Source organism: Chrysochloris asiatica, unplaced genomic scaffold (assembly GCF_000296735.1).
Source record: "Chrysochloris asiatica unplaced genomic scaffold, ChrAsi1.0 scaffold00425, whole genome shotgun sequence".
Classification (NCBI taxonomy): domain Eukaryota; kingdom Metazoa; phylum Chordata; class Mammalia; order Afrosoricida; family Chrysochloridae; genus Chrysochloris; species Chrysochloris asiatica.
Window position 1 is genome coordinate 109,964 of NW_006408943.1, and position 19,764 is coordinate 129,727.

Consider the following 19,764-nt stretch of genomic DNA (forward strand, 5'->3'; position numbering starts at 1 on the left):
CCGGCAGCCAGCTGGTCACCCAGCAGGCAGGACTTTCTTAGTTATTTTATATGTCACCAATTACTACTGGAATGTCATTCAAGACCAAGTGGTCAGAGGCCTCAGGACCAAAGGACCTGCCAGGTGATTCATTCTCGTGCTGATTTGTGGTAGGACAGAACCAAGAGGTCAGCAAAGCGCAGATAACAGCAATACAAAGCGGCCCCTACACCGCCACCTGGCAGAGGACAAGGCCACACCCCACTTCCCCACGAACGAACGAGAATGTGTCTTAAGTGATCACAAAGACTTTGGAACAGCTGAGCCACTGCTCCTAACCACATGGCTGCAGCCGACAGACAGCGGGCATTCCGCGCTTATTAGTGTTAAAAAGACATTGACGTCCTTTCAAATAACAGGAAATCCCAAACAGCACAGCTTTAAACTCTTTTGTTTCTGTCCTCAAATGCATGAACGTCTAGACACTTTTAAAAACACTTCCTTATCAGATGCTTTGCCCAGATATATATTGAACTGTATTTACATATCTATTTTTTATAAATAATAGGTCCATTCAAAGGGGGCTCCTTTCGGGTTTATAGCCACAACTTTTATGTGTCAGCAAGTAAGCACAGACACTGCAAGATGCTCTGGCCCAGTGTGGCTGCGTGTCACGTGTTAGTGACACTGGCTGTGACCCCCAGACCTCTTTGGGCTCTCTTGGGGTCTTTGTTCCTGATCTTCTCCCAAGGGGGGCACTGTTATAGGTGACAGGTGTGTCCTTTCCCCCTTAGCCAGCAAGTGCTTAGTGAATGTCTGCCTACCCCATGCAGGATATTGTTAACAGCTGAGAACTACCACTCTCCATTTAGTTGGGATTTTATTCTCATTTTACCATTGCTTCTGCGTTTGCGCTTCACTTTAAATCTCTTTTTTTCTCAAATTTTGTTCTCAAAATCCCATGGTTTCTCATGCTGTTTCAAACTGTCTTTTTCCCAAAGGGGTTTGAGCAAACACAACTAACATTCAAGAAGACTGACTCATGAAAATAGTCTTAAATAGAGCCAGTCACTCCACTTGTGTCTGTATCACCCTGCCCCCTGCCCCTCAGACCCCACCCCCCAATTTGGGGGAGAGTGGTTTGTTTTATGAGTCAGATGTTAAACTTGAAGAGATGAGAGGTTTGTTTGGTTCTGGAGTAAATGCTGAACTGGATCTCCATGTGAGACCTGCCCATTCAGTTTCTCGGTGGCAGTGATGAAGTATGAATGTGAAGGCAGCGTGCCACACTGTGCGGCCTGCGAGGAGCCACCTCACCTTTCTGTGCCTACATCTCCCCATCTGTAAAATGGGGTCAATACCACCTACCTCACAGGGGTGTTGTGAGGATTTAAAAGAACAATGTCAAATGTTTTTATTACTTAGATGAGAGGAATGATAGATGAAATCTATTCTGTATAAGAGGTACGTGAAAACTACATGAAAGAAGACATTGGGCCAACTGTACCAGACATCTAAAAACGTATGTTCAAAAGAGAATTGTACCAACTCAGAATATTACTCATTTCTAGATTTCATTGTTTAATCTTCTTGTTATTATATACCAAAGAGGTTTACGGGTTCGTTGATTGGTGGTGGAAGAACTAGACAGACCCAGGCCACTGCCCTCACTCTGGTCTCACAGTTGGACTGGACACTGGATGAGGTCTTTGCAGGAGCCATCAGCTGCATGTTTCTTTGGAATGAACCCTCCCTGCTGGGACAGGAACATGCACATAGTCTGTTTGGGGACTTGAGCTGGTTGAATCAGTCCTACATACTTCTTCTCCAAATGACGCTTAGCAAAGCAAACTCCACATGGTTATAAGCTCAAGAGAGGGTGCACTTGGGTTCCCAGCAGTCACCCCCAGCTCTTTGAAGCAAAGTCCTAACATAGTGTTATCTAGCAAGTTTGGAAGCAGCCTTCCCAACCACTGGGGGCCCACAAAGCTGTCTTTTTAATAGCTGCTCCTAACAGGCTCTGGACAGCAAGACCAGTGTTGTTGGCATTTGGTGATGCGTGCCTCCTCCATATGCCAGAATCCAGAAAGTCCCCTTCCTGCCAGGCCCTGGTGCTTGCACAAGCCTAGAAAGCAGACCCTCATGCTTTCACCATGAGACGCTATTCCTGTCACACCATGAGTGACAAGCATTGTGATGGGCAGGGATCTGTACAAAGACCTTCCCACCCTCACTTGTCCCAGGGCAGACGTCAGCAATGTCTGGGTGGTAAAAGGTGAACTACATTAAAAGGCAGGATTGGCAGGTGATTGACTTTCATCCTGTGCCCACATGTTATTTTTAACTGTATAAATCTGGCAGCAGCAGTGCGCACAGAGGATGAGGTTAATGAGGTAACAGCTCCCGGGGGGTTCACTGCAAAGGCCAGGCCACCAGTTGCCTCAAATGAAGACACTGTCAGGAGATTTCTGTTCCCAGCGCGGGTTTGAAGGTAGAGATTCTTAAGTGGGAAATATACATGGCACAGAATAAAGTGAATTTGACCCAGCCTACGGTGAAGGATTCCTCGAGGACTGTCATCCAGTTGCTGAGAATATTTGTCTATGGAAAAGAGGTAGTGAGCCTTTACCCGGATGAAAACACATCCTACTGCCCTCCGGGTGAATGGCTTCTTTAGCCCACAAAGCAAACCTTATCAAGCCTTCCTGTTTAATGATCTGAGTGGTTGAGAGGATAGGGAAAAATGCTCCTCAACTAGTCGGGTTAACATTTTAGGCTCCGTAAGGTCTCAGCCACACGCATTTTGGTAGCAGTCCCTCTATACTGGGGACAGTAAGTCACTGTCCGTACTCTGCACTTTCTTACTGCCTTAGCTGAGATCTCCCACTGTGTTTTGCTTTGTGTTGTAGCTTAGCAATGTTAGGAGACCTTGACATCCTGGTTACAGTGGAAAATGCTTAACTCTGTGTCCCCCTGCTAGAAACGGCTGGGTACCCGGGCATAGGGTGAGAGGGCCCCATGATTCTAAGTGGTCTCAAGCACTGACTCTCAAGAGCACTTCCTTCACAGCAAGGAGGGGGACTCAGTGGAGGAATTATTCTAGTTTTCTGTTTACATACAGAACTATTTAAATATTTTCAATTGGATTTCCTTTCGCAGATAACTGATTATTCTTTCAATTACTAAATAAAAACTGTTTGATTTCACTATGAACAACAGTGTGATTATGTGGGGGGTTAGGAACATCCAGAGCTGACAAGAGAAGCCAGGTGTATTCCTGCTGAATTCAGTTCTAAATTCCTCCATTTAATGAATGTGTAACCGTAAATTCCCTTTGCCCTTAAGCCTACTGCAAAAGTCCATACGGCACTGAAATAGAATCTTAACCTGAAATAGCATGTACAGCAACATTGGAGCCCCAGGATGGCACAGATGGTTAAGTTCTCAGCTGATAACCAAAAGGTTAGATGTTCTAGTCTACCCAGAAGCACCTCAGAAGGCAGGTCTGGCAGTCTACTTCCAACACAATCAGCCATTGAAAACCCACTGGAGTGCAGTTCTATTCTGACACACATAGGTTCACCATGAGTTGGACTTCACCGCAACTAGTGATGGAGGTATTGAATGTTGACCTGCGGTACTCTGAGGCCTTCCCTGCTCAGAAGTTATTCACTGAGTGAAGGTGAATATTTGCTTACAATGCAGCTACCTGTATATAATTTTACCTCCAAAACTAAAATTTTATGTCATGCAGGATAGGCTTTCATTTTGTTTTGTTTTGTGTGTTTTTTTGCTGAATTCCTTCTCACAGCACATTGCCGCCTGCTTCATTCAGCTTAAGAAACTCTGGGTTAAGTGTTGTGCTACTAACTGAAAAGTCAGCAGTTCAAAACCACCAGGGGCTCTGCAGGAGAAAGATTTACAGTCTCAGAAATCCTACGGGGCAGTTCTACAGGGTTGCGATGAGTCAGAATCACACTCAATGATAGTGCATTTTTTTTCACTCAAGCTAATATGTGTCTAGGACTGTAGTATCAGCACTGGATTTCAAACCTCAAGGCCAGCAGTTCAAACCCACTAGCTGCTCCTTGAAAATCCTATACAGGGTCATTAAGAGTCACAACTGACTTGACAGCACTTAACAACCCTCTAGTTTTGTAAGGATTAAGTTCAATAAAAGAGTATACTATGTTGTTAAGTGCCATCAAGTTGGTTCCAATCCATAGTGACCCTATATAGGGTTATCCAAGGAGTGAGTGGTAGCTTGAACCACCAAACTTGTGGTTCAAACTGACTTTGCAGTCCAGCACATTAACCCACAGGTAGGAGCCTGGATTATGAAAAAGTACTAGAAAATGGCTAGTGCTAAATTATGCTGTAATACCAATATATAAGATCAACAGGAGTCACACTAGCTCGGAGAAAGTAGCAGAAGTTGTTACGGGGATTGGCTCTGATTGAGCACCCTGGCCAAGAGCTACTCCCCTGCTTTCTGAACTCAACCCCTGCCCTAAAGGAAGGTTCCTTTTCCTGAGTCACTGCAACTTCCCAGTGGACTAGACAGTGATTTCAGAGAAACCAAAACCCTCTGGGGCTGGGCAGGTGTTGCACAGAGGTGGTGGAGGCTTGGTATACAAAACAAGCCAGTCAAACCTGATGGGCCAACACGAACTGCCCTCCACCAGACCTGGCACACGGACACATGGTGCATAAATGTGGCACCAACCATCCATAAAGCGTTCTACTCACCTGGCTTTGATGATCCATTACAGTGGCCACATACAACTCAAGACACCAGACTCAATTATGGGGATTTTATTAGAGGAGCTAACAGATTGTAATTCAGGGTCAGAAATGGTCAGCACCCAGTTTTTCCAGACAGGACAAGCCTCTCTCTGCCTTGGCAATCTTACAAAGCTCTTCTTGGGCTGCTGAGAAGTGCCTAGAGGACACTCCACTCTGCTATAAGCCCAAAGGTATTCAACTCTAGCTCCCCAATTTAGTGCCTGGAAGCATTCCACAAAATGAGCCTCCTGCCCAAAGGCACTCCCTCAGGTCAGGGAGTTCAGCACTTGTCTTGTGCTCTGGGTTCTGCGCTCCTCTACCATTCCTCCAGTGTCAACAGCTTTCTGTCCCCGGGTGGAGAAGAATCAATGCACAGGGGTCTTGGGGTCCAAAGAACATACTCCACCCCTGACTCTTTCTTCTTGATGGTAGTCAGAGATGCCTCATTTTATACCCATGTTAAGCGTTCCAAGTTTTTACAATCATAATTAACTCTGTTAACAATCATTCACAACTGAATCATCATCTGATGAGCACCTTCTCCCACCTTTTCTTACTCAGACTCTTCAGGGTAAGAGTTGTTTGGTGGGAGTTAAAAAGACTAAGGGTAGAAGGAAGAGACATTAAAGAATTCACTGCACCATACACTGAAGGTACCAGCTGGACGAATGAGTGTATTAGAAGAAGATGCCTTTGGTTTCATATGAATATTCGCTCTTCCAACATTGCCATGCCCAAGTCACCATGATGAGGGTCAAGATTTCATGTTATGTGAACACAGGGATAAGCTAAACTTAATGCTAGAGTCAATCTGAAGTTAGAATCCATCAGATAATTCCTGAGTTTTATTGGGGAATGAATGACTATCCTCTAAATATTATAACCATAACAAGAACAAAATGTTTCTTAAATGTCCTCTGGTCTTGATGTACATGCCTGCTATAAAACAGCCAATGCACGTGGGACCAGCTTTACTGGCTAAGCGAGGCGCTCTTTCCGTGAGGGGATGTCACCCCCGTTCTTCTGTTTGGGTCTATAATGGTCTTCTGTGAGGCTGCTCAGAGGCTGGTTGTTTCCTCTGGGTTCAGACGTCTTCTCTCTCTTCTCAGTGCCACTCACCGCATCATTGCTAAAGAAACACTGTGTCTTAGCGCTACAGTCCGCATGGACCAAGGCATACCCAAGTAGTGGAAAGCCTTCTGGTTAGCAACAGTAGGTGACCCAAGTTTTCAGAACCAGAACCCTCATCAAGAATGAGATTCTTAATCTTACTACTGACAGAGCTGTTCCCTCCCTAGGACATGGTTCTTAGATGCCCAAACAGGCACGTTTAGGCTGTTTCCGAGGCTCATGGGGGACCATCAAGCTTTGAATTAACCATCTCCTGAAGCATATAAACTAAACAGCCATCATTCTGGAAGAACACTGTTGCTGTTGTTAGTCGGTACTGACTCATAGTGACCTTATGTACAACAGAACGAAACACTAACCGATCCTGGGCTAACCTCACCATCATTGCCACGCTTGAGCCCATTGATGCTGCCACTTAGCCAATCCATCTCACTGGGGGTCTTCCTCTTTTTCTCTGACCCTCCACCTTACCCAACATGACACCCTTCTCCAGTGACTGGTTTCTCCTGACAACATGTCTGAAGTTATAGAGATGAAGTTTGGCCATCCTGGCCTCCAAGGAGCAGTCTGGCTGTACTTCTTTCAACACAGATCTATTGGTTCTTTTGGCAGCCCATGGCACTTTCAATATTTTCCTCCAACACCATAACTCAAAGGCATCAATTCTTCTATGGTCGTCCTTATTCACTATCCTTATTCACATGCATATGGGGTTATTAAAAATACCATGGCTTGGGTCAGGTGCACCTTAGTCCTCAAGCTGACATCTTTGCTCTCCAACACTTTAAAAACACTAGAACACTAGTTTCTGCTAAATTGTGGCTTTGGACAATTTAGCAGGCTGCTCCATGTCAGGTAGACTCTTGTAGCTCTGACATGCTTTAGTTCTCTTCTCCACCAACAATGAACACGTTTCACAGAGAGGAAAATACTAACAGAACAGCCTGCTACAGTGATGTATCTCTGACTGCACGTTTTTACCTCCTCTGGCAAGCTGTCTTCTGACAAACCCTGATTCCAATGAATAGTAATGTTCTCACACCAAGAAACAGTCCTCAGACACTTTTTCTCATTTCAGTGAATTAGAGACAGCTGCTGTAAGTGTCTAAGAGCCAGTGGTAGTGTTTACTGCCATGTGAGTGATGTAGGTGTTAGTCGGGGCTCCCATATAAAACGGCCATTTCTACTAAAGTCATATCTGTCTTATGCTTGTTTAACGTCACTGGTCCAGGTTAAACTCACCACTCAGTTGTTTTACAAACTGAGGCCCAACTAGGGTCATGGAACTGGTCATGACCAATAAGAAAACCCTTATTCTCTGTCTTCCATGTTTATCGGTAATGAAGTCATTTGCCCACTGTCAGTTGGAAGGACTTGATTTACCTGGCCTGGGTCTCACCATTCATGCTGTCCTCAAACATACTTTGTAGATTCTCTGACTGTTCATCAGCAGGGGCTTGAAACCTGCGTAGGAGAAAGTCAGAGACTGAGCACGATGGAGGCAGCAGGGCCAGTCCCCTGGGTGTTCCAAGATCACTCTGTACAAGCAACAAACTTCAGCACACACTCAAGGGCCTGCCTAGCACGTCATTCAGTCTTCAAGTTTTTACTGAGGTCCAGGGAGCAGGGCTGCAGGCATTAGTAAGAGAGACTGGGGACCTGCTCTCACAGAACCCTTTTCTGGTTGAGGGGAGACAAGCCACCGAGTGTTGGTTGGAAAGAAGCTAAGCAGATGAGGTGGTGGAGAGTAACGATGCGTGGCAGGGGCACCTCTAAGTGGGCTGGTTGGGGCAGGCCTCTGTGTTGACATTCACGTGGAGACCTGAGTCGATGAGGATCCACCTGAAAACCTGAAGCCATAGACCACCGTGGGGGACCCAGGGTAGTTTTCTGGAGGAACGGAAAGACCATCATGACAAGGTGTTTTGGGGACCACAGTGGTCAGAGACGGGCAGAAAAGGTCCATGAACAGACTGTCAGACCATGGTATGTGAGAAGCATAGGGATTTTTGCTTTGCTTTGATTCTGGCGAAAATACATACAAAAAAAAAAACATACACTAATTCCACCCAGATCAATTGGCGTGAAATATAAGTAGATTGGGGTCTTAAAAGCATAACAAGATCCATTTAAAGTGCAACTATTGGTCTCTCCCTGTCCACAGGAAAGAGAGTGAAGAAAATCACAGGCCCATGGAAACGATGGGTCCAATACACTAATGGACCACATGAGCCTCAACTTGTACAAGCCTGAGACCAAGGAACTAGACGGTACCCAGCTACCCCTACTGATGGCTCTGAAAGAGATCACATTAGAAGGTCCTAGAGAAAGTGGGAGTGCAAGGTGAAACAAAACTCAAAGTCATAGAAAAAGATCCTGATAAAGATGAATGGAAGGAAGCTTTGAGACTATGACTTGTAGCCCCCCCTTCAGGCCTGGAATTGAACTCACCCCCAGGACTCAATGTTCAGCCAAACAAGACTGGTCTATATGGTTAATAACACAACAGAGGTACATACTCCTTAAAATAACGACTCGAGAGCAAAAGAGCAGCGTTTGGACAGAGTTCAGAAAGCAAGAAGGGATAGGAAGAAAGTAAAATGAAAACAAGAAACATAGGGAGGCAGTAGAATAAGTGAAGGTATGTCGGGAGAACTGCAATTAGAGGCAAAATGTGTTTGAATTGAATGGAAAACTGATTGGCTCTGTAAACCTTCACCCAATTCACAATAAAAAGTTAAAGCAAAACAAGACCCCAAACACCCAACTTTCTACATGTACAATCCCAGTGACCATGATTCCATTCTTCAAGCTGAACAACCATTCTCACTATCCCTCTTCAAATTGTTCCACCACCATGAACATAAACTCAGTGCCCACTATGCAAATTTCCCTCTCCCTCGCACCCTCCCACTCATCATACTTGATTTCTATATATTTGCCTAGCTCATGTAAATGAGATTATACAGTAGCTGTCATTTTGTGGCTGACTTCACTTCCATCATCATGATGTTTTTCCAGGTTTATCCATGAGGAACCATAGGGTTTTAAGCAGTCACTGGCTGTGCGACATACTCGAGGGGGCCAGGAGGGCAGATGATGGTGACTTGGAGTTGGGGGGGGCAACCGTGGAGACCAAGCTGGGTGGGCTGAGATGGAGTACAGTCAACAGCATTATGGGATGGGTTGGACATGGAGGCAGGGAAGTCAGGAATCCGGGATGTCCCCCAGGCTTTTCACTGGAGCATCAGGAGAATGATGGTGTCACTCACAGAGCCGAGGGAGGCGGAAGCTGCACGTCTCCAGAGAGGAAATCAAGAGTTCTTTCTGGGCACTGTGAACTCGAGATGCCTGTAAGATTTCCAAACAGACACTGGGAGGCAGTAGGTGATGAGTTCTGGGCTCAGGAGATTTCCTGTGACAGCGACAGGGATGGGTGTCGTCTGCATGCACCTGGGGCTTTGGAGCCAGAGGATCAGATGAAGTCACTTGAGGACGTGTAGGATGAGCAGAGGGCCTCGGACTGAGCTCTGGGACAAACTGATACTTGCATGTTGTTGAGCTGAGGAGGTCAAGCGGGAGACTAGGGAGGAATGGGTGGAGAGGGAGATGGGAAGCAGGGGGTGGGTATCTCAGAGGCTGGAGTGTGAGCAAGTGAGGTGGCTGGGGCTGGGCTGGGTGGTGGCTGATGGGCAGACTAGATAGAGCACCTTCGGTAGAAGGTGGGGCCCGGCGAGTTGAGCAGGAATCAGAGGTGCCTAAGCAGAGGCAACCACTACAGACAAATGGAAAATGCAGCCAGGCAGAGGAGCAGGGTTCACTCTCTCCTGGCCCCAGACCTCTGCCTTCCTGCCATTTCTCGGCAAAGGCAGTGTGGCCAGCCAGTGCTGCTTCTTGCTTCTCACTGAGGCAGCACACACAGACAGCAAAGTGCCGTAAGTTCAGGAGTAGAAAGCTTGTGGACAAGTGGTAACTGATATAGCAGAGTTGAGAAACCTGTTGCTGGCAGAGGGACGTGCTGAGGATGACCCAATTCATCCCAGAGTCCTAAGAAGGCTCCGGAGCTGCCAGCAGGAAGGGTGAAAGTAAAGCTCTCTCTACCTCGACAAACACCCTCCACCTCCCAGCAGAAGTCTAAAAGGTAGTCTCCGGAAAGAGTAAAACACACAGTTGAAAACTGTACTGTAAATCAGAAAATGAAGTATGTCGCCAAATACTCCATATAGTAAGTAACCTCCCAGGAAACAAACTGGCCTAAAAGGACTAAAATTGATACTGACTCCTCCCCACCTCCAACTCCCCCTACAATTGAGCATCATCCATGTGCTCAAAGCTTCCAGTCCACTTTTTTTGCCATTACCCCCCACCCCTCCTTCCATGAGCAAGACTTCCAAGGATTTCCTGAGATCTGAGAGAAGTCTCTAACAAGGAAGGCCAGGAACGTAAACTAGCAAAAGTTACTTGGAGTAAACAGAGACTGCAAGAGGGCGAGGGGTGGGGCGGAATCCAAATGCGGAATCTTGCCATCAAGATAACGTAAGGACAGAGTAAAATGGCCTGGCATGGTTTCCAAGGCTTCAAATCCTTATGGAAGCAGACTGCCACGTCTTTCTTCTCCAGAATGACTGGTGGGTTTGAACCCTTGGTGGTGGTGGACTGCCGTGGAGTCGATTCCGACTCATAGCGACCCTGTACAGGGTTTTTGAGGCTGGAAATCTTTACAAGAGCAGAAAGCCTCATCTTTCTCCCGCAGAACAGCTGGTAGTTTCAAACTGCTGACCCTGAGGTTAGCAGCCAGATTCATAACCACTACGCTACCAGACAATACGCTACTTAGTAGAACTTTAATCATTGCATCATTAAACTTCCAAAAAGAAAACAAAAAAAACCACTAAAACTGTCAATAGCTTAATGTTGTTATTGTTATTTCACTTCTGAGGAGCAGCTGGTGGGTTTGGACCCCTGACTTTATGGTTCGGAGTACAGTGCTGTAACACACACTTGCTTGCTGAAAGGGAAGAGGACTTAAAATACTTAACTGATGAAGATCAAAGACTACAGCCTTCGGTATGTATTTCAGTGTAAAGAAAACAAAAATCCTCACCACTGGACCAATAAACAATATTCTTATCAATGGAGAAAAGATTGAAGTTGTCAAGGACTTCATTCTTCTTGGATTAACTATCAACATTCATGGAAGCAACAGTCAAGAAATCAAACGATGTATTGCATTGGGCAAATCTTCTGCACAAGACCTTTTCAAAGTATTGAAGAGCAAAGATGTCAGCTTGAAGACTAAGGTGCGCCTGACCCAGGCCAAGGTATTTTCAATAACCTCATATGCATATGAAAGCTGTACAGTGAATAAGGAAGACCGCTGAAGAATTGATGCTTTTCATTTACGGTGTTGGAGGAGAATATTGAAAGTGCCATGGGCTGCCAAAAGAACCAACAGATCGGTGTTGGAAGAAGTGCAGCCAGAGTGCTCCTTGGAGGTCAAGATGGCCAAAATTCATCTCTCGTACTTCGGACATATTGTCAGGAGGGACCAGTCACTGGAGAAGGATATCATGTTTGGTAAGGTGGAGGGTCAGAGAAAAAGAGGAAGACTCCCAGTGAGATGGATTGGCAATATGGCAGCATCAATGGGCTCAAGTGTGGTAACAATTGTGAGGCTGACCCAGGACCAGGCAGTGTTTTGTTCTGTTGTGCATAGGGTCACTATGAGTCAGTACCGACTCGATGGCACCTAACAACAACAACAACAGTACAGTACTTATCCTACAGCACACCAGGACTCCAATAGCATCATAGAGCACAGATAATGTGCCCATGAAACTAAAATGACAATATGAGAAAAGAAAACAACAAATCCATTGATTCTTCCTCATAGCTCCCCTATAGGAAAGACTAAAACTCTCCCATAGGGTATCCAAGGCTGTCACCTTTATGGAAAGTAGATTCCTGCCACATCTTTTTCCCAGGGAGCACTTGGTAGTGTGGAATCCCAACCTTTTGGTGAACAGCCATGCAACTTAACCACTGAGCCACCGGAGAATCTTTGAGAAAAGAACTATAAGTACGAAAAGGAAATTTAAGTATCACAGAATTAAAGCAATAAAAAAAACACAGCAGAATTGAACAATAGAAGGGCTGAATTATAAAGTAAGGAAGCCTCCCAGAAGGAACAGTAAAAAACAGAGATGGAAAATTGGACAGGAAAGATAAAAGCCCAGGAGGGAAGAGAAAATGTGAAGAAACAATTAGCTCCAAAAAACTATATACACCAAAACTAAAGAATGTGAATTTCTAGGTTGAAAGCACCTACCAGTCTCCAACATAATAGATGAATATAGACCATTACCAATGCGAAATTTCAAAACACTGCAAGCAAAGAGAAGATCCTACAAGCACCCAGAGAGAATAATTCTACAAGCCACATTCTAAGAATTAGGAATCAGAGTGCCTTCAGATTTCTCAAAAACATCCTTGGAAGCTAGAAGATAATAAAGCAATGACTTCAAAATTCTGAAGAATTTAATACCCAGTGAAACTATCGGTCAAATGTGAAGGTAGAATAAAGGCTTTTTCAGACTTACACTGTCCCCAAACAATGTACCTTTTATGCATCCTTTTTCCAGATGCTACTGGGGGATGGGTTCCACCAAACTATGAAAGTGAAAACAGGAGCTCTAACACAGGAGCTGGGATGTGGGGACCAAAACCAAAAAGATAGGCTTCACTTTGGATTCTTACTTTCCTCTCCTGTCTCATCCTGAGACAGACACATTGAAGACTTGCCACTAAGACGCCCTCTGTCCCTGGACCATAGTGATGAGAAAGCCTAGTACAGATTCTTGTCTAGACCTTGCTTACCTCCTTGTTATTAGCTGTCAAGTCAGCTCTGACTCACAATGACCTTACGTATGTATAACAGAACAAAACATGATGCCATCTCCATCATCTTTGACATGTTTGAGCCCATTGTTGAAACTATTGTGTCAGCCATCTCATTGGGAGTTTTCTTCACTTTCACTGAGCCTCTACTTTACCAAACATGAAGTTCTCCTCTAGCGATTGGTCTTACCTGATGACTTATCCAAAGTAAGCAAGGTGGAGTCTCACCATCCTTCCTTCTAAGGAGTATTCCCGTTGTATTTCTTCTAAGACTTATTTGTTTACATTGTCCACGTGCAGATGAAATCCCTGTTCCCTTTTCTGTGTCCTACTTCCTGGATCAGCTGAGGACCCTCATTACACCTCAAGAAGTGTCTTCTGCTTTGACCTACTTCTGAAGGCTGGAAGTGGGCTTATAGTGTATCTGGAAGCAGAAATCCACTCTGTGTTTTTGCCAGATATCCAGCCCCTTGCTCTCCTAGATGTCTGGAGCCATCCCTTATGATTTCACCCAGGGACTCCCCTGAAATGAGTTTTGAATACATGATACCTTTCATGAATATACATTCTGAGGGGACTCAGCTCTACTGGGAAACATCCCTTGTCTCACCTGGGCTCCAGCCTCTCCTTCACCTTGGCAATGGAACGAACATATGGAGTAATCTGCTTGGTGATGGTGGTCAGGTAGGCATTCTCTTGTTTGAGCTGGAGAAGGTCATGGAGCTGGGCTGTGGGGACCAAAGCCAAGGAGTTAGGTCCTGTTGACTTCACTTTGGATTCTTACCATCAAGCCAGGCACCACCCAAACATCCCAGCTGTTTCCATGATTACCTATGAAAGAGCAAGGCACTCGGGGCATTGAATTCACTGAGTCCTAACCTTAGATGCATCATTTGGGGGCCCGTAAGGTGTTGTGCAGCAAGATCAGACTTGCATTAGTTAGTGGTTTGTTCTGACTTCCTTCCCTGGATATGTGGGGGTTAGCTTGGGACATGGGATTCATTCAGGAGCTTAGGAACCTTCATAAATCTCTTGCTCGTTAGCCACACGCTGGTAGGACTCCTCCCAAATCTGAAAGAGAAAGTTAGTTGGACGTTGGATGGGCAGTGAGTTGGAATTTCCATTGGTGGCTTTTCTGTCCTCTAGCTACTCAGAGTCGCTTGGCACTCCCGAGTCAGACCCAGGGTCTTATACATGCTGCACGAGAGCTTTATGGGCACCAGGCCAAGGGTCTCCTCCCCTTTCCAGTGGTGGGGTTGCCCATGTCTATCCTGGCATTGGAAGTTGGAGGCATGTCATAGCACAACTGGACTAGATTCCTCAGGAGGGCTACCTCCTCGAAGACTGTCCTCATGGCTTCCACGGAGGCACACTGTGAGGTGATCTGTGTATCCACCTGCAGGGACTTGTGGAGGATGTCTGCCATGATCTCGGCTTTAATGAGCGAGTGGTGCTTGGTGAGGTCCCGGTGCAACTCCTGGACCTGGTCCTTCAGGTTCTGGATCTCCAACTGTAGACTCTGCATGGAGAGAGGCAGTGGCAGAGCATGTGGTCACTGCAGGCTGGCTGCAGGGCTTTAGGAGAGTGGGAGGCCAGCTCTATATCTAACCAATCAGGTTGTCTGTGAGCACCACAGCACCTAGGTGAGGGAGACCTGGGATTTTAGGACACCACAGTGGGCTCTCCTCACCCGGTAGGAGTCCTCATAGTGACGGCAATGCTCCGTGAAGGGTGTGGTCTCGCTCTCAGCCAGGAGCACCTTGGTGCTGATGGACCGGTGCAGTGTGGGCTTCTGGACAGGTGACCTCAATATCTTCCCCCCTGGGGAGGGACAGCCAGGCCCCATCAACACCTTGGGGCCTGAGGCCCCTGCCAGCCTGGAGAGAGAGCCAGAGTGAACACAGATGTAGGAGGCTGGAGGCCCTCCCCTATCCCAGGCCTGAGCCAATGGCCTGGATTACCTAGGGGCTCTGAAAAGTGCTGGGGCTAATGCCACACCCAAGACCAATTCTGTAAGCCTTGGGTATTTTCTAAAAGGGCGAATTCAGCAGGATGTGACAGAGCCAGTCTGGAGGAGATCAGGCATTTAATCAGGCACTCGTTAGCTTGCTCACTTACATTCTGGGTCATGGAAATATGGCCTGACATCCTGTCTCTCTTGACCTGGTTTCTGGGGACTTGACTTGCCTTGGGCACAAAAATGCTATGTAGGCATTTCTTCCAGTCCTCTGGCTCAGACCCCTCCCCACGCTTCAGGCTAACCAGACTGCCACCTGTCCAAGCCCCACTTCTAAGCTGCCCCTTCCCTCAGGCTCCAAGAGCCTCAGGCAGGGTGGGGGAGGCTCAAGTGGCCTTTAGTGGACATCCCCTTCATCCTTCCATAATTGAACTCTGCTTAAGGTCTGCATTGGCTAGGGTCGAGCTGTTTTGTGCTCTGAAGACTCACCCTTCCCTGTGGTGGCCATCCAAGTCCAGACACCATGCAAGGAACACTGGGCTGGTGTCCGGCCAGGGTGGCCTGCTCTGGCCGGATCCTGTACCCACCACCCTGGTGGTCCCCTGCCCGGAGGGTGCTCATGCTCACGTGCCAGTGCTGCAGCCTGTGCCCACAGTCGCCCGACGAGACCCCAGCAGCAGCAGCGGCTCCAGACAGCGTGCAAACTCGGCACGGTGGTCACTGGTGATCTGAGTGGTAGAACCGGGCATCAGGAGACCCCGCCCAGCCAGTCGGCACCCAATCCCTGCCTGGGCCACCCTTGCACCTTGCTGCTCTGCGCTGGCCTTAGGCGATGTGGTCTGGTGACAATGCCCTGCAGCCTGGCCATCAGCTCCTGCAGAGCCAAAGGGGCACTCGGTTCACCTCCACTCCAGTGGATCCCCAGGAAAGGACCGCACCAGGCTCAAGTACATACTGGATTTGGGAGGAGCCACAATTTGTATCCCTTCCAAGCAAGGCTGTCTTAAAAGCTAGTAAGTGATGACCTAGAGGAGGGCAGGTGAGCCCTGATGCCCCTGGTGCAGCCTCCCCATGGCAGGCCACCACACCCTGAGGTATCTGGGGCAGGAGGAGGTGGGGGGAATGAAGGAGAACTCCACAGGAGCTGGGGAGACTCACGTAGCCCAGGTCCAGGAACTCGGCCTTGTTGGCCAAGCTGAGGAAGGAGGAGCAGATGACCAGATGAACCTACAGACGGGCGGATGCTCAGTGTCTGGTCCAGGAGGGAGTCCATACTCCCCTTCCCAACTGTACCCCCTTACCTGCAGAGTGGGAAGCAGGGTAGCTAAGTGGGTGAGCTGCTCCTTGAAGGCCTTGTCCTTCTCTTCATACTGGCTGGGGAAGGGTCAGGCAGCCACATCTTCAAAGGCAAGGCTGGAGACCCCCACCCAGTGGGACCTCCAAACTGGGCAATGCCATTGCTCACAGCCTGGGGTGAGTTGTGGGCAGCTTTATATGTCCTCCCTGCCACCCTTCTATCATCCTGAGCCACGCTGCCCTCAGCAGCAGGGTGGACACACAGTGTCTTGCTCCCTCAAGGCCAGGTCTAGGGGGTACAGAAGCCAAAGGATAGAGACATGGAGACCCACCACCACTCACCTCTGCACAGCCTGCAGCAATAGCACTTTCCTCTCGGCCAGTTTGTCCTGGGGAGAGGGTTCACTGCTGAGGCACACTGCCTAGATACCACCCACCTAGATACCAGCCAGCTTCTTAGCTCCCTAACCTACCAGCCCTGCTGGCAGGGCCAGCAGCCGGCCTTCCTGAATGCTGCCTCATAGCCCTGTGCCCTCACCATCAAACTCAATTCATCAACAAAGCCTTTCCTGGTTCCCCATCACCTTCAGCAACACCAGCCCAGGTGGCTTCCCCTGGAATACTACTGGCAACGCCAAGTAACTCTTGCTGAAAAGTTGTCCAATGCCTGCTACCCTGTAAAAGTGTCACTCTGCGGGGGAGGGCACTAGGACTGCTTTATGGGTGTCCTGGGCATCCATCATGGCATACTGCTGCAGTCTCCTGGCCCTCACCTGCATGCTGCCAAAGAGGGCGTGGATGGCGGCCTCCTCATCGGCTGCACTACGCCTCACCTCTTCCACCATGACCTGCAACAGCGCAATGGCCTCCCGCGTGGCCGTCTGCAGCGCCTTCACTGCCTGGGAACAGGGCAGTCTCAGCCCGGTGGCATCGCCCCCACCCTGTCCCGGCGCGCCTCCTCCCATGGCGCTCACCAGCACCGCCTGCTCCAACCGCTCGCAGCCCTGCACGTACGCAGACTCCAAGTCCACACAGTGGGCCCGGCTCTCCCTGTGGGAAGCCTGGAGTGAGCCTGGTTCGCCGCGGCCTCCAGCATCCTCCCCTCCCGCCCTCTCTACCTACCCCTGCATGTCCCGGAAGCAGCGGATGCATAGCAGCGACTTCTTATCAGTGGAAAACATGATGTAGGGTTCAGCGTGCAGTGCTACAGCCGGGATGATGCTCTTGGTTTCCGGACAGGGCTATCCCATCGGTACCCTCTTCTCCACCTCCTCCCTAAGCACCCAGTCCCCGCACGCAGCTGCGCCGCACTCACTGCACTTCGGGAGTACATCACGGCTGCGCTGGCCCAGGGCCACGATGTCGTGGCGCGCAAACATGCGCGCCCGGTGCGTCTCGTCGCGGCAGCGCGCACACAGCGGCTGCCCGCACGTGTTGCAGAAGTACGTGGTCTCAGCGTCCTGCGGGTAGAGCGCAAGCTCAGCAGGTTACGGTGCCGAAGACCCTGGCCAGCGCCGGAACCGCCGCCGTTGCCATGAAACTTTTCGGGTCACTAAACGCTCCAGTTTTGTGTAATAACGGTTTCGCAGTGCTTTAATATACCCAGTTTACAAATGAGGAAGCTGGGGCTCCTCAGGTTAGTAGGTCCAGTAAAGAGCAAATAGCTGGAAAGGACTTGGGAGGAATCTCAGGGGGAGAGAGGACGCAGAAACTGCATTTGCAAAACATTTTACCTACAATAAACGTGAGCAGTATGTAGTGCTATCAACTCTAGGGCCCTCAATAGTTGTGAGATTGGAGTCACGGCTCCGGGGAGGGAAAACAGGAATGAAGGTCTGGGGCTCCTTTACCCAGGACTGAGAATCTCATCACGGCATTGACTCCAACGGTGGTTCTAATAGCAAATCTCAACTCCTGGGCTTTCTCCCTGCTTCCAGACCCTCTTATTATACTCTAAGATCACATGTTTCTCAGCAACTGATCAGTACACTCTAGCCTGTGCTCCTTCAGGCCCACCCTTCCTGAGTACCTATCCCCTCCTTTCCAGTCCAACATGAAGCTGGTCTCTGGTTCTTTGGTCTTTCCTAGGCTCAGGGGCAGGAACATCCCTCCCCAACAGCACTGTTCTTACTTCCCTTTAGGCTTTAGGTACTTGTGAACACATATTAGATATCAGCACACCCACACACACACCATGGCTGGCCCTGTCCCTTCCTGTATCAGCTCACAACTCCACCCAAAGTTGGGGACCAGTGAGCTCACCCATAATCAATCCATTTTAATCCCTGACACAATCTGGCTGTTGACTCCAGTCACCTATTCTGGATCTCCATCTCCCCACATTTGGGCCTAGGGGGCCTTAGGGACATATTGGAGAAACCCACTGGGACTGAGGACTGCTGGCCATGCACTGTGCTGCTCCCTACCTCCCCCACACACCCCCACCGCACAACTGCCCCTGCCTGCTTGCTGCATTCCAGGTCACAATTAGCACAATGCACGGCCTCCCCACCGTCCCCTGAGCTGTCCACCAGGAACTGCAGCAGCCGGTCGGCAGGAGGTAGGCCATTGGGACCCTTCACCACAGTCTGGTGCCTGTGGAAAGCATGGAAGCAGGGTCAGGGAGCTCCTTCCCCCAGCTCCCCACCACTTAGTCCCACATTCCAGACTGGAGCTAAAAATAGCAGTGAGAGGTGGGGGCCCTGCAGGGGCCTGGATTCTGCTATAAATATCCCAGCTCCAGTGCCTGTCTGGTGGGAACCTAGTCCCTAGCTCCTATACCCTCCTCTGTCCCTTTTCCAGGTGAATCCTGCCAGGCTGCTTGCTGAATGGGCGACTCCAGGTGTCAAAGACACAACTGCCCCTTGATGCCTTCTCATTGCATTGAGCAAATTTAGGGTCACTCCTTGGTAACCTAGGCCAGTTGGTAATGTTCATCCAAGACTTCTAAGACCCACACTGGAGTTACTGGGAATTTGTGGCAATCTGCTGAGACTCCTCTCTCCCTTTCTGTAGGAGACCTTGGGCCAATATGGCTATTTCTGGTCCTCAGTTACCGTGCACAGTAAAGTGGTGTGGCACCTGAGAATTCCAGCGCCAAGAGCTACTGCCCTCTCTGCCCTCCTCAGTACCTTGCCCTCCCAGCACCTGGGCCCTATCCAAACAGAGGCAACCTCGGCCTTGGACGGTGGTTTCTTTGGAACTTTTGGTTACTCACTTGCACAGCGGGCAGGTGAGGCGGCAGTCGACGGCGCGGCCCCTCAGGCAGCCAGCGCAGAAGTCGTGGAAACAGTCCAGCAGGCACGGGCGCTCATACTGCGCGTGGCACAACTGGCACACGAGCGGGTGACCACTCGGGGCGTCCAGAGCACCAGGGCCCTCCAGCGGCGGGAAGAGAGCTCCCGACATCTACGGGGATTGCGCTGGGGGGCGCACTTAGGGGCTGGGACGTTTCCACGGAGCTCCTCGGCCCGGGTACCCACTCCCTCCTACCTCCTTGGCCAGCGTCCGCGGCACCGGCTGTGCCCAGTGAGGACTCAACGGAGCACCGCAGGATTCGAGGGGTCTGGAACAGGGAAGGTGGCAGGGTGGCGCCAGGAGGGGCCAGGTCTTGCGCTTCCCCGCAAAGGCTCAGCTGGGAGCTGGCCGCTGGCGGGGAGCTGACGCCCTCCCAACCTGCCAGACTCCCTTAAGAGCTCTGCCGAGGAGTCTTCCCTGCA

At 49.2% G+C, this 19,764-nt stretch overlaps 1 protein-coding gene across 1 annotated transcript; it reads right to left on the reverse strand.

Annotated features, from left to right (window-relative positions):
- Positions 1 to 5,742: 5,742 nt before the first annotated feature.
- On the reverse strand, positions 5,743 to 19,453 carry RNF207 (ring finger protein 207). Its single transcript, XM_006876918.1, has 17 exons — positions 19,263 to 19,453; positions 18,508 to 18,640; positions 17,361 to 17,505; positions 17,168 to 17,249; positions 17,020 to 17,095; positions 16,819 to 16,944; positions 16,388 to 16,434; positions 16,051 to 16,123; positions 15,908 to 15,976; positions 15,555 to 15,623; positions 15,377 to 15,477; positions 14,483 to 14,669; positions 14,126 to 14,311; positions 13,812 to 13,863; positions 13,403 to 13,520; positions 7,279 to 7,359; positions 5,743 to 5,893 (listed from the first exon to the last, which is right to left on the reverse strand). Exons 1-17 carry the CDS (start codon positions 19,451 to 19,453, stop codon positions 5,743 to 5,745), a joined length of 1,887 nt encoding a protein of 628 aa, XP_006876980.1.
- Between the last annotated feature and the right edge of the window lie 311 nt (positions 19,454 to 19,764).